The 23,381-nt window shown below is 43.4% G+C and overlaps 1 protein-coding gene across 1 annotated transcript in view; it reads right to left on the reverse strand.

The window, feature by feature from the left end:
- The window catches only part of MGAT5B (alpha-1,6-mannosylglycoprotein 6-beta-N-acetylglucosaminyltransferase B), a 1,313,368-nt gene that overhangs the window by 664,684 nt on the left and 625,303 nt on the right, over positions 1-23,381 (reverse strand). The window contains exon 3 of the mRNA XM_069654653.1: positions 22,083-22,230. Within this exon, the coding sequence (XP_069510754.1) occupies positions 22,083-22,230 (148 nt within the window). The remainder of the gene's footprint in view (positions 1-22,082; positions 22,231-23,381) is intronic.

Consider the following 23,381-nt stretch of genomic DNA (forward strand, 5'->3'; position numbering starts at 1 on the left):
TTAACCACCTATGATATTTCTTTTTTACTCATTTAATAGCTTCAGATATCTCTACACCTGTACGCTGGTCATTTGAAGATTGAAGGATCTCAACAATGTTAGCTTGCAATAGTTTTTTGGCATCACTAATTCTTTTATCATAGTTTCGACATTTTTCCCCACTCACCCTATTTCGTCACTCATGCACATTTTTGTATTGTCTTCATTGTTGTATGGCTTCTTTAAAGCTATTTGTTAACTTCAAAAGGTCGGGTATCATAGCTGATTAATCACTTCCCGAACCATCAGCAAAGTTGCCAATAAAATTTGGAAACATTGGAGATACAATTTGTTTAGCTTTATCTATATTGCCTGCATTCCATAGTTTGCGCATCTGTCCAGCATTCATGTAGATATCTCCATTTAGGTCATGGAAGTCATCAACTCCACTACATACATTCATATTTAATATGACACACAGGCGCAGATGGTCACGCTCATCACGTGTGAGAACAGCCATATCCTTGACCATATCCAGTGCCTCTGTATATGTAAACAAATAATCAATGGTAGAGGCACCGCAACCGCTCACACGCGTGTTTGCCTTATGAGAATCATCCGGGTATCGTCCATTCAACTCGGTGAGCTGATGAGAGTGTAACAGTGCTGCCCAGGCACTGTCATGTCTATTTCAGGCAGGAGGCTTCTACGGGGCAGATACGCACACATTGAAGAGATATTCATCAATCATTAGTACCTGTGGGTTGAAGTCACCTGCAATCCACAGTGGAACGTTTTGATAAATATTTTCAAGAATGTTGGTCAAAGCCGCAATGTTTTGTCTAGTCGCTACAGCATTTGGAGGGTCGTGTATGTTAATAAAAAACATAACATGCCCAAAATCAATTTTTACCACCTGGACCATTAGAGTAGACCCAGGGAATTGACAGACATGCCATGGATAACGCACTGTGTCTAATAGACCACCCTTCGAACAGCCCATTGGTCCCTTAGTAGCAGCTACCTGTACAGTACTACTGTTGTCAAACTCACACCCATCAATCATCCAAGTTTCCTGTGATGCAATTATGGATAAAGTGTCAATATATTCAATCACCCACCCACAGCAGATAAATGGCCAAACCCCCTAGTGTTCCAGGAGCATATAATATCTGGTCTGCGTGCTATTGCTGAAAAGTGTATTTTTTACACTTTGGGTAGCCATTGCCAATCCATCCCCCGTATCAATCTCATCTTTTTAATATTTGGTCTACTTAATGTACTTTGAGGTTTAGGATAGGCCACACCCATTATGGCACAATCAACAGGGGTAGGTGTGGAAATTGCCTTGGTTGAGTGGTTCACTGCCTTACTAGATGTGTGCACAGATGGGATATTTGTGTATTTACAAGGTAACATGAATACAACTCCAAATGTGTATCCTAGTCTAAAGAGCTTGGTTTCGAAGATCACGATAAAGTCAAGTGTAGCTGTAGCTGTGAACCAGATGTTAGAAACTGGTGATGCAACGTCCACCAGTTAGTCCACCAGTTAGTCGACAATCTTAATGTCATCAGATGTAATCACTTGCAGGGCTATCACCATGTGCAAGATGTCCAGTACTGCTGACCGATTTAGGGGGGATGATATTCAGAGGTTAATACAGTCTGTAATTGGAGAGCTCTAATTTCGCCTCTAGTGCCCTCATGTTTATTGCCTACGATAGTGATTACTATCGGCATTGACCTTCACAACGCTATTTTGCGTTGTTTGAACAGCGGTGTTAGAGGTACATGATTCTACAAGAATAGGATCAGATTGGTGCATGGTGATGGGGGAGAAGATGGTAGGTGCCCTTCACCAGCAAATAATCCTGGGATGTCTACAATTCCTAGATCGACACCAACTTCACATAAGTTTTTTTCTTTTTTTTTTCTTTGATAGTGTTTTCTTTTTTGGCAGATTAGTGGAGATCTCACCAACATGTCCAATCCTATCGTTTTGTTCTGATTCGAGCATGTAGTTCCTAATGTCATAGCCTTGTGGGTTTGTGCTTCCACGCAATGTTGGTAGCGAGGAGTTACATTGAGGTGCAGAAATGATCACACCATTACAATTCATTGGTACTGGCGCAATATAAGTCTGATTTGGTTTGCGGGATTTCTACATTTGGTACACTATCTAGCTCCACAATGTTGAGAATATTACTGTCCTCATTAATAATGAAAACATTCTTTCTTAATTTAGTGCACTTTGGGTACATACATGCTTGTGAGATGACTTTCTTCTTGTGTAATTTCAAACTTTTTTGTGGGGCAATATCAGCTCTACCATCCTCAGCAAATTCTATTTGGGAGCACATCTTTGCTTCAGTATTAACCCCAATAGATTAATTGTTTGATGTAGTTGTTGTACTAACCGCCTGCTCTACAGTGGTTGATAGACTTGTGAAGGAGGACCGATTGGAAATCCAATTTGTTCTCCATTTGGACACATCGATCAACCAACGTGGTGAGCAAGTTCTCGAATGCTAGAAATATTGTCGTCCACTTCATACTAGTGTTGATAAGGTCGCTCTGAACAGACTCATGTGATGTATTTTATTTATTGTGTTGTAAATCCACCTCTTCAGTCGGCAGCACATTAACACTTACATCAAGCCCTTTGTGATGCTGAAAATGCATCGGAGGGACAGTGCCTACGTATCCTTGTCCTTTACTGCCTTTTTATCGTGTGTTCTGTCGTGTTTTCCGTGCAGGAGTTCATGTGGGACTCCTGGCGGTGCAGCTCTCTCTCTTTTAGTTTGGTGAACAGACCCATGAGATACCCTTACGGCACCCATGGGTGGGGGCACAACCCTCTGCCCCTAGTGTATTTTTTTTGGGCACCTGTGGGTGGCCCGCAGAGCAGGGTATGGGCTGGTGGCAGCTCCATGCTGAATTTGACAGGTGCTCTGAGTATCCTCCATTTTGGGATACCCATGCCCTGCCACTGGAATCAGTTGATTCCTGATGGAAAACAATATGGCCCCTGTGGCCTCTTGCTTTCTATTGCCGGTTACCTTGTTTTCCCAAAGTCCTGGGAAGCCCTGGCTCTGTTCCTTCCCCCTGACTGGCTGTTGGCTGGAAGTTCCACATATGGTGTTGTTGTGAAGTCCAATCCAGACTGGCTGGAGCCTTCCCAGTGACTGTATGTTGTGGGTACACCCTGTGGGTGGGACCTGGGTGAATGGAGTGTGTGACCAATATGCACTTCTTGTTGTGGCTGTCTGGTTTCTGGTATGAGAGACAAAGACTGAGACAGCCCTGCCCGAAACTGGCCTGAATGCAGTGTGTAGTGTTGAATGGCTGGGTACTTGTCCCAATCCACATTCCTTGCTGTGAGTGTCTGAGAGGGAGGAGGATGGCCTAAATGCACTGTGTGCCTGATTGGCTGACTGAATGCTTGAATGCCCTTCTGTATGATTGGCTGCTGAGAGTGACCCAGCAGTGTGGATGAGAGACAGGATTGAATATCTGGGGACCTCACACCACTGGAAATTGTTCAGAAGCTGTGTCTACACTTGAAGAGTAACTGGAACTGCTGATACTCGATGCCCAGCTGGAAGAAGAAGACTTGCTGTTGCATTTGCTTCGACCTGATCTGAAAGCTGCCGAATTTGTCGAAGACTGATCCGGGAGAGGACCTGGTAAGGTGCCCTCTTCCCGTGCTGCGAGGGACCATCGAGCACTGCTAACCTTTGATGAAGCTCCCTGGAAGTCAGACCCTCGAAAGGCTGCCGACCCGAGACGGGATTGCCGAGGAGAACGAAGCAAAGCACCCGGACTTCGCCGCTGTCGAAGTCTATTGCCGTCGACCAGGGTTCGCAGGTTTGTGTAACCACTGGAGGCCCATTGAAGTTGTGTTGCCCAGCCGTGGGGACCACTTGACGCCATGCCGCTGATGACCGGAGCCGCCCGCTCCTTTGCCTAAGAACATTTGAATCGAAGGACTCCCTTGTCCGCAACGTCGACCGCTTTGTCCCACCGGAGAAAGTCGAGGACGACCAACGCGCCGAGGAGAATCTGCCGGTTGGTTTCCCGCCACCTGAAGGCCACAAAGACTTCGACGACTCGACGCCCTTGTTGGGCCACAGTTCTTCTGAAACTCTTTGCGGTCCTGAACAATCCATCGCCGAGGGGCCCTGCACACATCATCCTCACAGGATGTCGCTGACAAGCACCGCCTGGATCGACGTCATGGTCTCGGCACCCTTGAACTTCTCATCGACACCGTTGACGACAAGTTCACCATCTTTGACGCCTCTCGACGATCCGTGGCTCCTGCTTTAAAGGGAGTCACTCAAGAAGGATCCTTCGAGGCGTCTTCGAAGAACTCTACTCCACCAGGTACATTGGGGGGGTAAAACATTATAGGAGGAAATAAGACTATTAAACAACATATGGACTGGGCTTGTGCTATATATCTTTATTTTACAGGTTGCCCAGGTGGGGGGATCTCCACACAGAACTGTGTCTATTGGTAGGGGCCAGTATTCTGCCCATTGTTTCAACCCTCTTGCATTCCTTCCTAGCTCTATTGCTGGTTTCCTCGTTATTGATCTGTGTGACATTTTGACCGTACAGTTGATGCACTTTAATGAGATTTGATAACATTGGTGGTACCACTTTAGAATTGTATATATTTATCATTGTTGATTTCCGAGTTCAAAGTGCGTTATTGTGATCATGTACATACCTTTGAATATTAATTATATAAAGACTGCGTTTTCAGTAATACAGTGTGTGGACATTCCTTTGTGGGGGTTCAGGGACTACACTGTACTTAAGAACCAGCCTGCATCACCTCCTGAGAAGCTAGGCCTTGATTGCTCGTCCATTGCTACCACAATAGAGAATCTTGGCTGGGGTCCTTTGTGCCTCTCCTCTACCATATAGAGAGCGGAAGTACAGGCACCCCCCACCAGTATCTTTACACCCTTCACTAGAGACTACTTCACTCACTCCAAACTGAGTTATAGCATAGGAAGGGGTGGGCATGGATGTGAATAAGGATGTGGATTTCTGAACATCATCGTTGTTAGCAAGAGTAACTACGTCAGTAACCCCATCATTCACATCAACAACCGTAATCTCATCAATAACGTCGACAACCAGAGGCCTGTCTAATAATGATGTTCTACCATCAAGTACTATAGCAGGCATGGTTATGTCACAGTGTCTCAGAATAGCATCACTCAAGCATACACTATCCCTGCATACTTGTGCTGTTGTAGTTATTTGTTTGGTCGCGGCATTAGCTGGATTCTTAGCAGCATTCTCGTAGAGGGCAGGAGTGCAGGTATTCTCTGATGTGCTCACACTCACACCATGATCAACTGCACAAATAACACATTTTACCATCTTTGTGCCTAGACATGCTAAGGATACATTAAGATCAGTAACACTTTCTTCTAACGCATTTTCTTTGTCTACAGCAGTCAATTCAGTAAGCCTAAGGTCGTCATTTTCTTTGTTTAAATAACATTGGCTTGCTTTGTAATTGTTTAAAGCATGCAAACTCAGTGATGACGTAATGGAAAGTTACACTCAGGTTTGAGAGTAGATATGACCTTGGGAGGGGAACCAGGAATATCGTCTCCCGTAGATATAGGTGACCATACAATGGTTTTGCTAAATGTAGCTGCAGTCACCCTTAGAAAGTTATTTCTATGATCCTGGTTCTTTTTTAGTTATAGGAGGCTCACTTATTAGCTAGCTACTCACATCAACCAGCAGCAATTGCAATGGCAGCCCTGCAGCCCAGCAAAGTGCAAACCGCTGATATTTGTAGGGCTTCCGGGTTAGTGAGCACGGTTTGCCACAATCTACAAAACAATGAGAAAGCAACATCTTAGATAGTGCCGAAGGCATCAGCTAAAGGCATTAGCAAATGACCGAAACATTGCCAGTCCGGTTATGAAATTGTCTCTCAGTAGAAGTATAGGTCACAGGCGCACCCCAGTTCAGTTCGGTCTCCAATTGACTCCAGTTCCAGTGGCCTGCCAGCAAACAGCATTCCCAGAGCGCTCATAAAACGCCAATTGCAACTCTCCATTCTATTCTGACCCTCCCTTCACATTACTCTGATTCAAGTGGAAAGATGAAAGCTAATTAGCTAGTGCAAGTTGTCACAGAATGAACCCTCTGTTTTACCTCCAATCTACATGTTTAAGGTTAAGCTAGTGCTGTCTATACAGCATTGACCTCCCCCTTTAAGAGACTCCTGCCTCCTACTGGCACACATCCATATCTGGAATACTGATAGAAGTTAGCCACCTGGACCTACAGCTTATTTTACATGGCGGCTCCTGGAAGACCTAAATTGGTCAGAAAAGATTGGTGTGCAGATGTCAAGACCTTGACCACTCAGTCTGCCCACCTGCTGTCCCCAGCCACTGACGACTAGCAGCATGCCCACTGACAGAAGCCTAATTATCAGGTTCGTAGGCCAGTGCTCTTTTAAGGAGATCTTCACTCAGAGACAGTTTGGATCACTGTGATTTATCACTTTTCACAACATCTGGGAGGCAGGGTTAGTCTGTGGCGGAAGAACACTGTGTTGTATCCTTGATGGGGCCTAGTAACCTCTACTCAGCAGAGGTTTCAGCTGACCTTGCAGTAGGAAACGCAGGAGCCCTGAGAAGTGGAATTGAATAGCCCCACAGCTCACAGAACAGAAATACTTGTATGATGTTGAGACAAGTTGGTGAACGCAGACAACGCAGTCCACTATCCGTCTACATGCATCTATGTCAGGAGACATAAGACTGCAAAGGTGAAATTCGCTTTCTCCATCCATCCTGTGCATCTTCTGGGCCAGGGAGAACCTTCTGGATTAACATTGGTCACATCTCTGTTCCATGTAAAGCGCTTTGGATAAAAGCGCTATATAAACATTTTATTATTGTAATCATTATTATTATCTCCACAGCACAACTTTAACATTCCAATGTCCTGTTGGGGGTTTACCATGACGGTGGACTCTTGTTAAGAGTTTTGAAGCTTACTTTAAATTCCTGTTGGGAATGTATTTACTTTTGGAAAGTGACAAAGGGCCTCATCACGAGTTGGGCAGTAGCCCTTAAATGCAGCGGTAAACCTATTACCACTGCATTTAAGGGCTGGCCCTATCACGAGTTGGGTGCTAAATGGGCTGTTTTACCTCCAGCTTTTTGCTGGAGGTGAAAATCCCATTTAGCGCCCTGTTTTTGGCGCAATGTCCGCTGCCTGTATTACCAGTATTTGTGCCAAAATGGGGAATCGGGATTTACCATTAACACCCAACCTATGCTTCGGCACTATTAACGAAGGGCCGGGTGGTGCTGAAGCAATTACAGTTGGCAGGTATTACCACCTGGTGTGGGATGTTTTTACCCATGCATCCGAGCCCTACCTCAAAAACTGTGCAGTACTGGCATTGAAAACATCATGATGGCCAGAGCTTCCCAGAAAATGCCCAGGGAAGTGCATGAAGAATAGGCTGCCACCCATTTGGCCGTTGTTATGGGCACAGAAGGGCACTGCCTAAAACCACCATTGGACTACCCACACAGTAGCCTGAAACCATTGGGAATGGCAATGCTGATTGCCAAAAGCAACCTAGAATTGTGGGGAATTCATTTTCTTAAATCCCAAAAATGGGTGCATTACCAGTACTCACCACTATCAGAAAGCCGGCGTTTTAAAACAACACCAGACTTTGTGTAAAACTGAATAAATGAACCCAAAGCAGGCCAAAGAAAGACTTACTGAGAGGTGGATCCAATGTAAAGTTATATTCTGAAGTGACTTGAAGGTTTATAACAAGACTGGCTGAGCTGTGGATTTCAGCAGTTTAAGTAAATTTGGACTGAAAGACACTAAAAAAAATCTAAATGTTTAAAAGAAATGATTGACCTACTTTTGAGTGTCACATAGGTTGCAATTGTTTAAATGTCATAGTTTAAATTTAGAATCAGCATCCTAGCTGCATATGTAAAAAATTGTCTTGACTTAAACTGGGTAACAAAAAGGGACATTTTATCTGAAACCTGGCTTAATGAAACTGAATTCTGCCCACCAGCTACCCCCGACAGGAGATGAGACTTGCACAACAGCTGTGTTCCCAGGCCTAGCTGCCCTTTTGCTGCTCCCACCAAAAGGGATATGACACTTCCCTGATTGAATTACCTGGGCTCTGCAGGAAATTGAACAAAGCCCTGTCCTGACTCAGGCAAATGTTTTATTATGGGGCCGTAAAATGTGGCTTCCTCCTGGAAGGAAAGGGGAGGAGCACTGCATGTGAGAGCAAGCTGGCTTGGCAGAAACTGGGAGGGGGAGAAACTGGAGACAGAGGCTGAGCTTGAAGAAAGTGGAAAAACTGGTTTCTGTACCATGTGACCTGAAAAGACACACCCCTGTAGCCAGAATATGGGTTTAGAAAAAGATGAATAACTCATAGTACGGACTTGTCATAATTATTTAAATGATACCATAATTCTTGTGATTTTTCTGCCCACATTTTAAGAGGTTTTTAGAACCGGTGACATGATCTGGGGGCAAGCTTTCAGTTAAGAGGGTATTACTTAAAATGTATGCATGTTAAAAGTCTGATACTTCATCAATTAATGCCTGCATGCCTTGCACACATGTGTATAAATTTGAGTAAGAATCTGATATTGGTAACCTGACCAAAAAGTGAAATATGTTGCCATTTCTGAATGCAAGCTCCCAGGAAGAGCAGATTTGGACAGGGTATACCTCCTGTGATATGTGATGGGTGCATGTAATTTTAAACAAATGTGTACCTGTGCAAATATGTCTTTTGGGTCAAAATTTAGATTGTGTGTAATTTGACAGGGGTGGGTTCTATGTACCATAAACAGACCTCATCATGATGACACTTCATTTCATTCCCCCAATCAAGGGGAAGAGGATGAAGTGGCCAATGACAAGTGGAGAGGGGTAGAGCCTAGTGATGCTGCACACACACCCATTTTCAAAACACATAAAAGCAGACAGTCAGGACAGATAGGGACATTCAATTCCATTTGCTGCAACGCGCTCTGCCGGACCATACCACATCCAGAGATCCAGACTTCAAATCCATCAATCTCCAGAATCCAGAGAGGCTAGACCAGCAGAGCAGAGCTGACCCAGACCGCTGTTAGCAGAACCAGAGAGCTGACCCAGATCACTGTGAAGTGCAGAGACCAGCCCAGAGTCCAGTCTAAAACCTGACCAGATCCGTGGCGAGGCCCATCTATTTCCAAAATATATTGTGAGTACCCAGCAGAACTGTGCAGAACCAACCTCTTAGTTAAAATAATATAATTCAATCTATTTTAATCTAAGTAGAACTGCCTCCTAACTGTCACCTGTCATTTGTAAAGCTGTCACCTGTCATTTTCTAGCTGCTAGCTGTCACTTGTCACTTTGAACTTTTAAAATTTCAAATCTGAAAAACGACCTTTACCATATCGCTCATATCTCTGTGACCGTTTGTCTTAGAGACTTGCAGTAACTTTCCTCTGAAAGCTGGGAATCTGGGCTTTTCAACGAACCTAGAACCGCATTCCTGTTCCATACACTTTGCCGCAATCGCGAAAAACGCACTCGCGAATTTACCGCGATTTGCAAATTTCTCCACGTGTGAAAACAGCAGTTTCCTTGCTAAAAATTCGTTTGCCTCTTAAGAACCATCCCTGAATCATTGCTAGAGTGAGCATGGACTAATAATAACTAGATACCACTCACCCTGAACCTTTAGAGGGAATTAAAAGCATTTTAGCATATTTTTCACTTCATTGCCAGCACATATAAAAGCATTTTGGGCCTGTGTTTCCAACTTCTGTAGTCTAAGCTTGCTGGGGTGAACTGAATTACATTTGATTGCATTTCTGAGAACTGTGTGCTTTCCTTCCATTTCCTTGCATTGCATAAAGGGGGGAGGGGATTGCCAGAGAAAAGTGATTACATTGTTTTGTTGAAATCATATTGAGTATTTTCTGTATTGCATTTTCATTCAACATTACATCCATCTGAACTTATATAAAGCATTCTCTACCACATTATTCTTCTGTTCCTATTCACAAGTGTGCTAGTGCCAGACTATCCATTATTGATTACTGCTCAGATTCAGTGTGATATTCAATTATTAATTTATTATAAAGCGTGATATATATATATATATTGTTTAAATTATCAAATAAACCTTTAACTTGCAAAACAGAACTACTTCTTGGCTCAGTGGGGTCAGGGGGATTCCAAGAGAGGGGTGTTATATAGGGGTAGTCATCCAGAACGCATGAACTGGACATAAAGATATATTAATAAGGGTTTCCATTCAGTATCCCAGACTAGGCATTGACTTAGCTGTAGTGTTGAATTGAATCCTCTTACACTGGATACTGCCCAACTCGTGAGGAGGCCCATGGTCATTGTTCAGCCCTTTTCCGGTCAAACGTTTCAAATTGGAAAGCTGAGATCTAGTATATTGCTGCGTTACAATGTTCAATGATGGTACTTAAGTCATTGTGGATCCTCTACATTTCCAGAAGAGGCTCTTTGCTGACAACCTTCTAATGAACATTACAATTCTTGCCTTGGTGAGAAGTGGCAACCTACCTATTTGAATATGCAGCCAGTATTGCATGGATGCATTGCGACCGTATAGACATGATAGTTGAATGGCAGCAGGTGAATATTACAGAATTCATTCAGTTCCCTTCCATTGGGCCATGGTAGTGAAATCTGCAGAGCCCAAGGCAAGTCTCGGTGGTCGGAGGATCAAGTGTGCCTCGCACTTAGTCCATGGGTTCACTGCCTTAGTCCTTGGGTAGGTAGACAGAGCCAAGCTGGCATTCCCCTGTTGCTTGCATATGTATGAATTGTGATTTGATGTCCTTGAGTTGGCGTGAAGATACTCGGCTAACGGTCCAGTTTCTGTGAGCAAGTGTTCGACCGGCTCAATTGAGCAACAGTTTTTTTAGATGGAAACTTGAATGGATTATCTGAGCAGGGTGATTGTGCAAAATGGGATTCAATCAGGTCATCTTCAGGTCTGAAAGTCTGCTCAACGGTGCTGTCACAGCTGGCTCAATCAGGCTTGATGGCTCAAAGGAAGCTCTGTAGCTCAGGCAGCAGTTCATTGCATACAGATGTACTGTGTTGATGGCAGATTGCCGGTGGCTTGATGCTACCACGAATATCCTTTGTGTTTGGCTGAGCAAAAGCAGCTCCCAGAAGAGGCACTTCTGAGTGTTTGAAATCTGGAGGGTCTTCTAAGAAATACATGAAGTAGCGCTCTCTACTGCTCTTCCCGCCCAGGCTGAAGTGTCCTGAGGCAGCTTCAGTCACACCGTCTCCCCCTAGGTATCTGGGAGTGCTAGATCTGTGGTACACTGCAGCAGGCAAGCGCGTTAATGTTCCCAACACGTGTCTGCCATTCTGTTCCCCTGAGTTGTGGAGGGACAGGACTTTCTTTCATGTGCTTGTCTCCACTGATATAGAGGGAGTTGGTGTATGTACTGAAAAACTCAAACAAGTAACCAACAAAGTATGTTCCACCCTATTTAGAACTAAATTCTAGCATGGGACTATAGGCTTCCAAGAACATGGCTAGTGTCTAATGACTAAACTTCCCTTGCACAGTGTCCTCTTTCTTTCACAGAAATTGCCCGGGTGCCTTGCTTCTGTTGGAGTTGCTGGGGGGCAGATCCTGGAAATGCCAAAATAGTGGACTTGATCTTCGCTGCCCCTGTGAATCCTGCCTGCCTCACCTCTACCCATTATCTAGCTACCTCAGAATAATATGCTCTGGCTGCAATTACTATCCACTGCCCTTATCGCCCCACTGTGCTCAGGCGTCCAGGGCTTGTTCTGCATTCAGTTCAAGCTTTGGGACTATAATGGCTTTATTGGATTAGGCAAAAAAACATTTTGTGTCAGTTCAGGGCGAGTGGTGGTTTTTCTAGCATTTCTGTCTCTTATGCAGGGCCTATTGATTAGTGAAAGTTGTGTACATTTATTTAAATTAAACTAGTATGGCCATCACTTTTTTCTTTCCTTGCTACAATATACTTCATTGGTTCTAAGAACACCTATCACTGAATGTGTAAGGGGTATTACACAACATGGAATAATCAATAGAGTTTTAACAAATGAGACTTCGTTATTTGCACGAAGGCCCTTCTGCTGCCAGTTGTGGTTTTGGACCTAGCAATCTTCATGATTAATATTATACTTTTCCTGATCATTATCCTTTAGTTATATGTGCAAAAATGCATCTGCAGACAGGTAAGCCATCTCCCCACCTTCAAACTGATATCATACCCCCAACAGGCTGCATGCATCTTTGTTTCTTAAAAGTTGTCATTTTGCCTCCCAGCTGCTGGTGTGCCCTTGCACTGTACAGTGGAGATATTTGCATATATTTGGTGGTGCAGACTGAATTTCACAATAGGCTGAGCCGGCACAATAAAAAATGGTCTCAATAAAATAAGGGAGATATATTTCTTTTATAGAAGTATTTTCTTTTACATGTTTCCATAACTAGCCCAAATTCTACGCTATTATGGCAAATCTTAATTCCAATTTAAATAACATATGTTATTTTATCCAACAAAATGGCACTCATTTTCTCAACTGTGTAAAGAATCCCTGCTAGAATTCAAACATATCCATGCCGGTTACACAAAGATCTCTGAATATATACATATATTTTAACCGGGCCCCTTGGGAGGAAGCCTTCTTAATTGTTCTCTCATCCGTTACTCTCCTGGGTATTTTTTCTGTAAACGTTTGCCCTTGTTGTACAGTGCTCAGTAACTTGGCAGCAAGGCTTGTGCTATATTAATCTCATAAATAAACACATAAACCGCACCAACAGCACACGAGGACTGACATCACTCCGATACTCGCATCAAAAGCTCAGCACACGGTGTATACTGAGTTGAAGCTGCCAACGGAACACCTACTCCCTCTTCACCCTACTAACCCATCCCACCTTCTTGTTTGCGTATCCTCCAGAGCACCTGGCGACCTACTCTGTTGCTGCCGGTGAGAGGTACAAATATCTTTAACCTTTAATTTAACATCCATACATACATACTTACAAACATATGTAAATGCATTCTTTTCTGCTAAACTACAACCAGAAATGTGATGGGTGGAAGGTTTAGAATAAAGCCGAACCACTGGCACTGCCCTGGGCAACCTTCCACACCACTGTATTTTAGCCCATCTGCGCCATTGCAAAAAGGGGTCCAGACATATGCAAATCAGTCAGATACTGCCACCAATGGAGCAGTTCTGCCAGAACTGCGAGGGCATGTCCCCTCTGCACATAAACACAAGCAACTCCAGGCATGTTTCAGCCTTGTTGGGCCTCCTCAGTGAGGTGCAGCTTGGTTCCACAGCAGTAATCTGCATACAAAATAACTGTGGCATGTAAACATTCTAACAGTAATGCATACAAATCACTGCTACATTTTCTACCGAGGTGTAATTGTCATCGGTAGTTATAATATCTGCTCACATGCAATGCACCTCTTGCTGTGAATGAGACCCTCTGCCTCGCCAATTGACCAAATGACCTGCAGTATGATTTATTTCATTTGTCTCATCACCATTATCCCTAGAGAGGAAATGACTACACCACTCCATGGTGTGCCCTTGATGCAAACCACACTATTCATGCACAAGACTCTTCATGAGTCTTGTGCATGGTGAGGTGTGGTGACACTTCTCATGGCATTGGTGTGCAGTGTTGGCAGTGATCTCCAGTGATGCGAAGTAATCAGAGCTGGGTTTGACTCTCACTGATTCCAGCGACTTTTCAAAATGGGTTTTTTTTCAGATTTTGGTGCTTTTGTGGTAAGGACTGCAAACCAAAACAAAAAAAGAAACAGAATAAACGCAGGTAGTCATTGTATCACTTGCAGTATGTGGCCAACATGAATGTAGGCTGGAGCTGTAATTACCCTTATGTGATGTGTGGTCGAGGGGATAGGTCTATGAGCTCGCCCTGCAGAGGTAGTGTGCAATATGTCCTGCTCTGCACCAATCACTATCCAATGCCTATTGTTTTACTGTATTAATAATAAGGTTGTTTGTTGCAAAATGGGTGACAGTGTTTCCCATGCTTTTAAATCTTCTTTTACTTAGTTTTATTGTGTTGCTTTTGTGATAAACAGCAATATGAGGTCAAAGGTTAAATGCAGATTGCAGAAACATAAACTGACAAGCTCATAGAAGAAAACTGTCTTATCTAAAATTATTTCTTTGGTGGGAGCACAGTGATATACAGTCCTTGTAGAGGAGTTTCTAATATTTACTGACACACAATGCACTCTTTTTCATAACTGAAACTTGTTGCCTCATCCAGTGACCTCCTAATTGATATATTTCTTTGTTCCCGTAGTTGATATGCTTAAAGAGAAACTGGCTGTACCCAGGGACTTTATTCCAAAAAAAAGCCCTGGTTAGGGGAAATTACATCACATGATCCTTGATCTTTGATGACATCATGTCATTTGACCCTACCCCAAAGTGACATCACAGGAAGTCGATGGCACATGACCTTTCACCCCTTGACAAAACAGGACGTGGCATCACATAGCATTGTTCCTAAGTACACTACAAAAAATATGTTTACAATATCATTGTAATGTGATATACATTTCATACAAAAATGGATCACCATATGTATCGTTAATATCGGTGAGTATAGGCCAATATTACTAAATTACTGTGAATGCAAGCAGATGTCGAAGGCCAAATGATAATGATGTGTTCTTATATAGCAATTGCGCTTAAGCGATTTATATCAAACAAATATACATACAAAATCACCCAACTTGTGTTGGTACTCATTTATCAACCTCAGAAGGATGAAAGGCTGAATTGGCCTTGCCAGGATTTGAATCTGCAACCTGCAGATCACACACACATCGCAGCAGCTAGTGCTCAAGCCACTGACAATAGGAATCTTACTGGCTATAGTAAAATTAACAATTACATGGCTGAATGTTCTCAAAGTCAGAAAGCAAATTACACTCTTTAGTGGATACCATTAAACAGATACCTGAGATTTAACAGCAGGCCAGTGCATCTGCAGGGCTGGAAGTTGTTCACATGTAAAGCCTGCATGGATCTATTTTTCTGGCTTCAGAGATTGGAAAAATACATACCATTGGGAGGGTTCATAACTGTGCATTAAAGAATTTAGTGTAGCGCAGGGAAAGCTGCGTTCCATATTCTGGGCAATCATTAACTCATACATGCAAACAATCATCCAGGACAGCATGCCCTGGAGATAGGAAAGATAGACACATCACAACACAGCATGTATTGTGGCACAATGAAATCAAGGGCCACTTGAAGTGCTAGTGTCCAACATTTCTACACTGTATACATTTTTTTAGGCACACGGATTTTGTCACGTGACCAAGGACACAACGATGGAATGTCTTGTGACAAGCGTAATTGAGACAACGGCAGGATAAAACCTTCTATGACTGCAAATTGCAAAAAGCAAAATACATAGTCCGAAAAGGATGCCTATTCTACTCTAAATGCTTTTTCTACGTTTTTGTCTGCATTGCGGATTTGAGTAGTTGAAAAACAGACTAAATCAGTGACTCACCGCCTGAAGGGTGCCTGAAATCAACCTTTAATTAGTCTAGCAATTATTGTATAAAATTCCAGAAAGACAAATTATTTGTTATTCCTGTTCTTTCATATTTATGGTCACTGCTCAAAGGGTTACATTTGTGGAACCCCTGTTTTTTAAAGAGGCCTGAACAAGAACGCCAGGCACTGCAGAAACAAAGAGCCACATGTCACTGGCCACAGCCCAGGAGCTTCAATTTAAATATATATATCTTTTTTTAGAGGTGCGACCCCTGGCATCCCCCAAATGAAGTCACCTCTCTGCTCTCTCAAAGGTTTGGCGCTAGATGCAAACCATGCTGACCGTGAGCAAGGTGATGCCAAAGCAAAGTGCATTGTGATCTGGCGATGTGCTAATGCTTACACAAGGCTCAACAGGCGAGACTAGACGCTTACTCCGTTTGTTTCATTGGTGTGTAGACATGGGCACTCAAATAAGGTGCAGTTGTGAGAGCTGTGTTTGAATATTAACTCTACCAATACCTTTTTAATTGGCCTTGTGCTTTTTTATTGTATTTATTACAGAACCACAGCGTTAAAAAAACAGACTTCCTTTTTAAAATGTGTGCTGCACTTCTTAATATTCTAACAGTGTCACGATTGCAGATAGCTACACTTAACCTCACCGCCTGGATGTCTGAGGGAATCGGTCTGTGTGTTCGTAGTCGGTGTACAGTGCAAGCAGCTCCAGCTTCATAGTCAAAACCCCCTGTAATCAAATGCTGATTTTGATTTTTCTGGCTTTTATTTTAGTTACATTTAATTTGTTCCTTTTGTAACAAAAATCATGTTAGGGTAATAGTTTAATCTACAAACAAACACAGACATGCTCTGAGCAGCAATGAGCCTGACTTAGATTGCTTCTCATTGTGTCAGACCAAGGCTGGGTGTGTGGGTAGATCTATGTATATTTGACGGTATTAGGTAATATTTTCGCCAGCAAAAATATCGCCGTACATATGGTCGTTGGGAACGGCCATAGGTGATATTTTTGGTGGCGAAAATATTAGGTGCGGGGGTTGCAGGGGTGTCCCCCGCACATAAAAAAATGATGCGGGGGTTGCAGGGGTGTACCCCGCAGGGTCCATGTGTTATTTTCACCGCAAAAATATGGCGATATTTTTGCATCGCAATATTTTTGTGGCGAAAATATCACATGGAACCATATTTGAGAGCATCTCACTTACTTCCAATCCTAAAGTATCTCTGTTTCATCTCTCCATTTCAATGTTGGGTTGGCTTGCTGCGGGTCGAGGGTGCCCCTGATTTGGAGTACCCAGTACTGCCTTTGGCATCTTGTAAAGTGTTTAGACCTTTTCAAATGGGCAATTTCTTTCTGACCAAGATGGAAAATTACTGTGGGCCCTGATTAAGGCTCCAAGCCTTGATGACGCCACTTGGAACAGTACCCTATGAAATAAGCTTTGAAGCCCTATAAAACTTTGTCTACCCATTAAACTACCGTCCTATCGCTTTAAAGGTAACCTTTTCTGAAGATGGCCTTCCAGTTATTCATTGTGCATTGCAACTCATGAGCTGCTTCACTCGCTATTATTACTGTCCCCGCAATGCTTAAATGCACCAGCCCAGAGATTAAGGCCAAGCTGAGGAGGCTTTTTGGTACTGGGCATTCCATTTCAAAACTGTAACAATGGCTTCTGAGTCTCATGATTTGCCTCACTCTATCTGTCATATGATAGTACACCAGTGGAAAATAACACCACAAAAAGGATAATTAAGCATCACACTTGCACGGTCGGATTGTCACAAGGACAGTGTAACCATTTCTTTTCTTGTTGCCGTTTCTCTTATGATATCCCATGGCGCCTGGAAACACTTGTGTATAGGCACCATACAAATGTCCAATAAAATGAAAAATAAAATAAATAAATGCTTAATTGTTGTATAGTACTGTTTTCTGTACCAGGTGTGATGCTGTGCGCGGTCAAACGAAGAGGATCTTGGACATTGTTGGACCTTTTACTGGACTTAAAATCATCCAAAAGCTGCTTTGCTGAAGCATTGATTGTACACTGCTGTATACTGAAGGAATTGTGGATACTCATATATGACAACAATCCTTATTTAGGGATGCTAGACCAAAATGTTGGTGTTTTTCATGGATGCTGATATCTTGCTACAGTAACATTCTCATTTCTCGGGAGGATAGCACAGGGGCAACGTGCTCACCTTGGAAGCAAGATGACACAGAGCACCACAGGTTAGATCCCCAGGTCCGCGCTTAGAAACCTGTGGGTATTAAGCGTGTTATAAATAACCTATCATATCATTTGCTTGTGCTTTAGATGTCTGTGCATGAAAATTGATGAGCTGCTGCAACAAGATGATGGAAGACTCTGGCAGCTAAGGGATATCTTGTTGGAAGAGCAGGGGATGAAGGTCAGTGTAGGGGCAATCGACCATCATCACCGGGCTCTGAGCAGAAAGTGGAGGATTATAAGGTCAGGTATGTCTGGATTGTAAAATGAACAGTGCTCGTTTTCTTCCTTATAACCCTACCTTATTACGACTCTTCAGGCTTTCCTCCCCCTATGCTTTATGTTTGGGTGGTAAAATTATTATTTCTTTCATCATAGACATGTCTTATTCTGACTCCTTTGTCGCCCCCTGTGCATTATGTGAGAGGGTAACGAGGACAGTGTTTGTGTTGTTTATCATCCAGCAGCTATGCATTCTGACTCCACAGGGTACTCTTTATGTGATATATGCTGCACACCAAAATATACCATCAGTGGACCAACTACTGGTTTGGGGGGCTAAATGAGGGAGAGGCAGCGGGGGAGGGGCAGTGCAGGGGGACATGCGTTCTGACTGCAGCCATAAGAATATGTGTATTCTATTCTTGCAAATAGAGGCATGGCCCCTCTTGAACCTTGCCTTCACATAGTTGAGGATTGTGGTCCCCCACGAATAGGAAAGTCTGCCTTGTTCTCAGATCCATCAATATTTACTCGATTGCACCACTGCTTATGCTGCTCAAATGTAATGCTTGAACAGTACGTGGATCATGTTGCTTGCACAGGGCTTATAATTACTAATAATGGCATGCTCATCCTCTGGCGAAATGGCTGTAAGAGAATGGGGTACCTATAGTCTTCTTCCTCAGTGTCACATGGATTGTGGTGGTGTGTGGGTCACGGGTAATCAAAAAGAAAAGTGGAAGTCAGTTGTGTCAAAGGGTTGGCAATAGGGCAAGGAGTCAGTGAGGCGTGCCTGGGTGTTAGTGAGGAGAAGGCAAGGGTCAATTTAGGTGTTGTTGCAGGTCTGCCCCAGTGCCTGCTCCAACCAACACTTGCTGCCTCAACAGTCACATATGATTAATCCTGAATATCGAGTATCAACCTGCCTTTAAAACAGCATGGTTGTCCCATCCGCCCTGCGGCCTGGTAGCGAATCGTCTGTGGTGTGAGCCCACGAATTTGAGATGACTGCATCTGAACTTTGTGTACCTCGCCAACAAACCATTTCATAGTTTTACCCATGTATTGACCTTCCTGACTGCAATGAAATAAAGCACACATCTAGCCATGTCAAGCCCCTCACTCTTATGCTATTCTTCGTTTTTAGAACTCACGGCATTGATTTTAGGCATTGCATGTACAAGAAAGGCAGCTATCATGGCACAGTCACAGTGCAAGCCAGGACGTGGGTAAAGATTCAGGACCTGCTTCTGAACATGGTGTTAAGTACCGAAACTTTCGAAGAAAGCGTTTCGGACATTTTCGGTACTTAACACATATTCTGAAGTTGCCGTATTTTCCCTAAATCGCATTGAATGTGCAACTTTTGTAATTTGAGCACCAGTTGCTAGGATTGGTGGTAAACCAACCTAGCAACAGGCACTTTCGTATTCGGCGAATGAACATGCCAATTCTCGCGGCGCTCCTCCACGTTAGCGAAAGCCAAAAAGTGGTGGCCATAGATTGGGTCTCTTTTGTGTCATATGGATTCGCTGTTGTGGAGGAGTGCCACGGATAGCACTGGTTGCAAACTGGTAAGTTTGCTGCGTGTGTGATACAGCCTGCCTCAGCCCTGCAAGCCCCCAACTTTGCCGGGAGCGCTGTGAAGTTCTGCACTCCTTCCCCCAGCCGTCGTTCGTGCGTTTGCAAGCTCTGTTTAGGGCACCACAGGAGTGGAGCCATCACTAGTATAAGCAGGCTTTCAACATGCTGGGCACACTAATGGATTGCAAATGTGCGTTTTACACTTTCATTGGAAAAAAAAGAGAGATTTCCAAACTCAAAAATGCTGCTTAAACTTGCAGTCACTAGTTTTCTTTGAAATGTAATTCTTTTTGTATTTGTGGACCCCTTCATTTGTGTCTTATCATGTTCTCTGCAGCACTTTTGTTAAAATGCGATTAACTTGCTATTCGCACCCGGGGAGGGTGAGCCAACCAATCAGGTGGCTTGAACAGCGGGCAAGAATTCACAATCCCCACCTGCTGTTTCTGCCACCTGAGGCCCTTCTCGGGTGGCTCTTTTTTTTCTAATGTAGGGTGGCAAAAGGAAGCCTCGCCTTGTTGCTTCCTCACCCTCGCCAATCACATTATTGACTTTCCCACCCCCCCCCCCACACTTAGCTGCGGGACCGGAGCCTTACGCTTCGGTCCCGAGCTCCTCCTATCTGGCCACCACAATTAAAATGGTAAAGCGACATGCCTTTTTTGGATGACGGCGTCCATTTTGGAAAATATTTTCAATGGCTGCTGTCATCCCAAAATGGATGGCAACCAGATAGGCAGACAGTTTTTTTAATTTTTATTTTTCTCCGACGGGAGATGGGCTCCCCAAAAGCTGATCTCCCACCAGATGAAAAAAAAAGGAAAACTATCTGCACCCTGGTATATCCGGGATGTGAATAGCTTTCACACCTTGGGGGCGGGGCAGCTGCGGCGTGAAAGATATATTTAGTGAAACTGCTGCCTTCTTGCAATATGCCCGTTATCTATACAAACAGGTGGATTGCAGCCAGTGCACTGGAGAATAAGCGTGGTGCTTGGGCGCCAGGAAAAGGTGCAGTGAAGCGGGCTGTTTAGCATGCTCACTGCACCTGGTTCACAATCGGGCCCTCAGTGTGGGGTTCTCAAGAGCTGTGATTATATTGTGTCGTTGTGCTCACACAGGAGCAGTGGAAAGGATCTGTAAATAACACAGAGATCTTAGGTAAACACATTTGCCATACACAGGAATATGTTTAGGTTACTAACGACAAAAACGTAGGATGAAACATGCTCGGGACTTTTAATGTGAAAAATGACTTATTTTGAGAAGGTGCTGTCACCGATCTGAAAGTAGTATTTTTTAACAAATCATTTTCCAAAAGCTCAGAAAAGGAGGCTGTCACTTACTGCCTCGTCTGCATTCATGGAAATCGCCCCATTGAACTCTTCCAAGATTTTCAACAACTGAAAACGAATGCAAGTGCTTGCCAATCTAGGGGTCTAAATATAAGAACTGTTACATTCTTTGCTGCAGCAACCTGCAGGCCTTCTTGGGAGGAGAAGACATCTCAAAATCTGTAATTTATTTGCAACTTGCAAACTAAATGATGAACAAGTTGAAGTTTTTTTTTTTTTTTAAATCCCTCAATAATTGAGGTTGATAATCATATATGTCCCCTCTAAAATGATGTCCATGGGAATTAGGGGATTTAAGAGGTTAGGTCGAAATTGTTGTAATGTAGAGCTAGGGCTTGGGGGAATTTAGGGGATTAAATTGGCCGGAACACAAGTTAATGGTGCAAGCAAAGAAAAGGCCGTTAATGAGGTTGAGGGAAATTAAATCCCATTAGTGCCTGCACATTTGGGCTTTAAAGCTATTAGTGAGTCAAGACAATTGTTATGAAGCTCATCCACACGCTCGGCATGCAACATGAACAGGAATAGCAAAACCTGCAAATAAAAGCAGCAATATGCCTGACAATGTGTGTGCGTATGAACAGGTTCAAAGGAATTCCTGACAACTAGCAGGAGATGGCGCCCGCATTGCATTTACGCTGATGGTGGAGATTCAAATAACGATATATTCATACCCTCGATATTATGGCAGATTTCCCATCAGCACAACACTTGCTTGCAATCCCTGGGAAAAGCGGTACAGCACAAATCAAACGTGTCCAGGGGCAGTTGGTCAAATCTGCTAACCACACAATAAACCTTTCCCCAGAGTAGTAGGACAGATCCAGCAAACCAGTGGCTGGTTTGGGAACATAAGATCAGCTTTAGAACCTCAAAGGACTACTGGCCAACTGCAGCCTAGTACTGATGCACTGAGGGAGAAGTGGTCCATCTCCACCGCAGTACTCACCTCCTCACGGAGATGTGACCCAGCTAAACCGTACCACTCACCTCTTCAGAGAGTAGTGGGACAACTCTAGCACATCACTGACCTGTCAAGGGAGTAGTGCGCCAGCTCGTCTGCTTTACGCAGCTCGCTGCTGTTCTCGAGCCGCGCCAGCGTGTCCATCCTCTTCATGATGACCTCCAACATGTAACTCATCTTCCGCAGCACACCTCGAGACTCTGGGGTACCCATCACTGCATCAAGAAGGAGACACACGAGGGTTAGTAGGCATATTCTACACATGGGTCTGCAAGATCACCACGCTACTCCTGACGACAAGCAGCCATGCACTTGCAACACTGAGCCACGCACAGACAGCTTTGTCCCGGGATAGGCAGTTTTTGCCTCAGTAGATTTTATCAAGGTAGACATCAATCAAACATTTTACAATGGGGTGAATAATTAATGTAAGGGGGTTAAGGTGGGGCTGCAGGGTCTCCTCCCATATATACTTGCAGCAAAATCTTCGAGTAAATAAAAAAAATAATTGATGATTATTTCTTCGATGAAAAGAAATTGAAGACATCACATAGAACCCTATGTCCCGGAGCCTCAATCTTGAGATGATGCAACCATGACATTCCAGTAGTGATACAACCTACTATTCTAAAACCACTTGAATTATAACATTCCCCATTGCAAGAGAACAAAAGAATGTGGTGACCTTTTGGTTTATTTTAATGGATATTTAACTGGTATCTGATACCACCATGGTTGCTCAACATGAAACCTTTTACAAATTAATTGTTTGCACATATATGGAAGTCTAACATAAAAACATGATTTTTAATTATTGACAATATGTTAATGATATGGAAAGGTTCAACTGAAAAGCTAAATAAATATGATAAATGTCTGACTAGCAGTCCATTGAAATTACAATTTCCAAGAGTTTATAGTATGGGATCAACAAATATACTAGCTGTACCTGACGTATGATGAGCTGATCTAGCGCCCGCGCTCTCTCACACACTCTCTATCTCTCTGTCTGTCTCATTGTATGTCTCTGTCTCCCTCTCCTTGCCGGTCGCAGTTGTGCTGTCAGGTGATCGGAATGCAATGACAGTGAGAATTATACCTTTGCGGAAGAGATACATGGAATTTACTCTTGAAGTTCATGTTCACCAAGAATAAAACTACCATTAAACATTTGGATTTGTTGATTTTCAATGAGATGGACCTTCTTAAAACCAAGGTCAACTCTAAAGTACCAAGCAACACATGCCCCTTGAGATTCTAGTCATATCATCTCAAAACAGTAAGATAGAATCTCCCTTATGAACAGTGTTTGAGCACAAAGTGTAAGTGTACCAAACAAGTAGATTTTAGAATCTAAGCAGAAGAG

Source organism: Ambystoma mexicanum, chromosome 3q (genome assembly GCF_040938575.1).
Source record: "Ambystoma mexicanum isolate Mex_15411 chromosome 3q, UKY_AmexF1_1, whole genome shotgun sequence".
Classification (NCBI taxonomy): domain Eukaryota; kingdom Metazoa; phylum Chordata; class Amphibia; order Caudata; family Ambystomatidae; genus Ambystoma; species Ambystoma mexicanum.